This window comes from Vicia villosa, unplaced genomic scaffold (assembly GCF_029867415.1).
Source record: "Vicia villosa cultivar HV-30 ecotype Madison, WI unplaced genomic scaffold, Vvil1.0 ctg.000739F_1_1, whole genome shotgun sequence".
Lineage (NCBI taxonomy): Eukaryota > Viridiplantae > Streptophyta > Magnoliopsida > Fabales > Fabaceae > Vicia > Vicia villosa.
The window spans coordinates 475,001-475,640 of NW_026705330.1; the positions used below are offsets into that span (position 1 = coordinate 475,001).

Consider the following 640-nt stretch of genomic DNA (forward strand, 5'->3'; position numbering starts at 1 on the left):
TCCATTTAAAAATCTGCAAATAAACATGTACATGTAAGTATGATAAAAATAATTTGCAATGAATAGTAATAATAATAATAATAATAATAATAATAATAATAATAATAATAATAATAATAATAATAATAATAATAATAATAATAATAATAATAATAATAATAATAATAATAATAATAATGTCAAAATATGACAATTAAGGGAAAGTAAATGAATCATGCTTACCTTCATATTTTTTGGTGAAGTGATTTTGGAGGATTATTTAGCAAGCTAAAGAAAAGGAAAGTTAGAATGTGCATGCACAGATCTTAGAAGTTAAGTGCAGAAAATGATGAGCTGCAAATGACTTTAAATAGACCAACATAGTTAGTGGTTCAAGTTTCCAAATAGTGACTATACGAATCCCCTTGATTTCATTGTCCTGTCTTTGTTTTTAACAACTACTCTTCCTAACCATGCATAATTAATTTCCTTTTTATTTATTTACTTGTCATCTTAGCCACCAGATATTTTTTATGGTGGCATAAAAATGTAAACATACTTTGTGGTAAAAAAGTAGAGCCTTTGATGAAGGGTAGGAAAAAAATGTAGTAGTTGACAACACTAATAGTGACAAGAGTGTATCAAACAAATATAATCCTAT

At 25.2% G+C, this 640-nt stretch overlaps 1 protein-coding gene across 1 annotated transcript in view; it reads right to left on the reverse strand.

Annotated features, from left to right (window-relative positions):
* The window catches only part of LOC131630800 (protein NEGATIVE GRAVITROPIC RESPONSE OF ROOTS-like), a 3,771-nt gene extending 3,462 nt beyond the window's left edge, over positions 1 to 309 (reverse strand). Inside the window, exons 1-2 of the mRNA XM_058901546.1 lie at positions 223 to 309; positions 1 to 13 (exon numbers count right to left, since the gene is read on the reverse strand). The exon at positions 1 to 13 is cut by the window's left edge and continues 60 nt beyond it. Coding sequence (XP_058757529.1) covers positions 1 to 13; positions 223 to 228 — 19 coding nt within the window. The 5' untranslated portion in view covers positions 229 to 309. The remainder of the gene's footprint in view (positions 14 to 222) is intronic.
* Between the last annotated feature and the right edge of the window lie 331 nt (positions 310 to 640).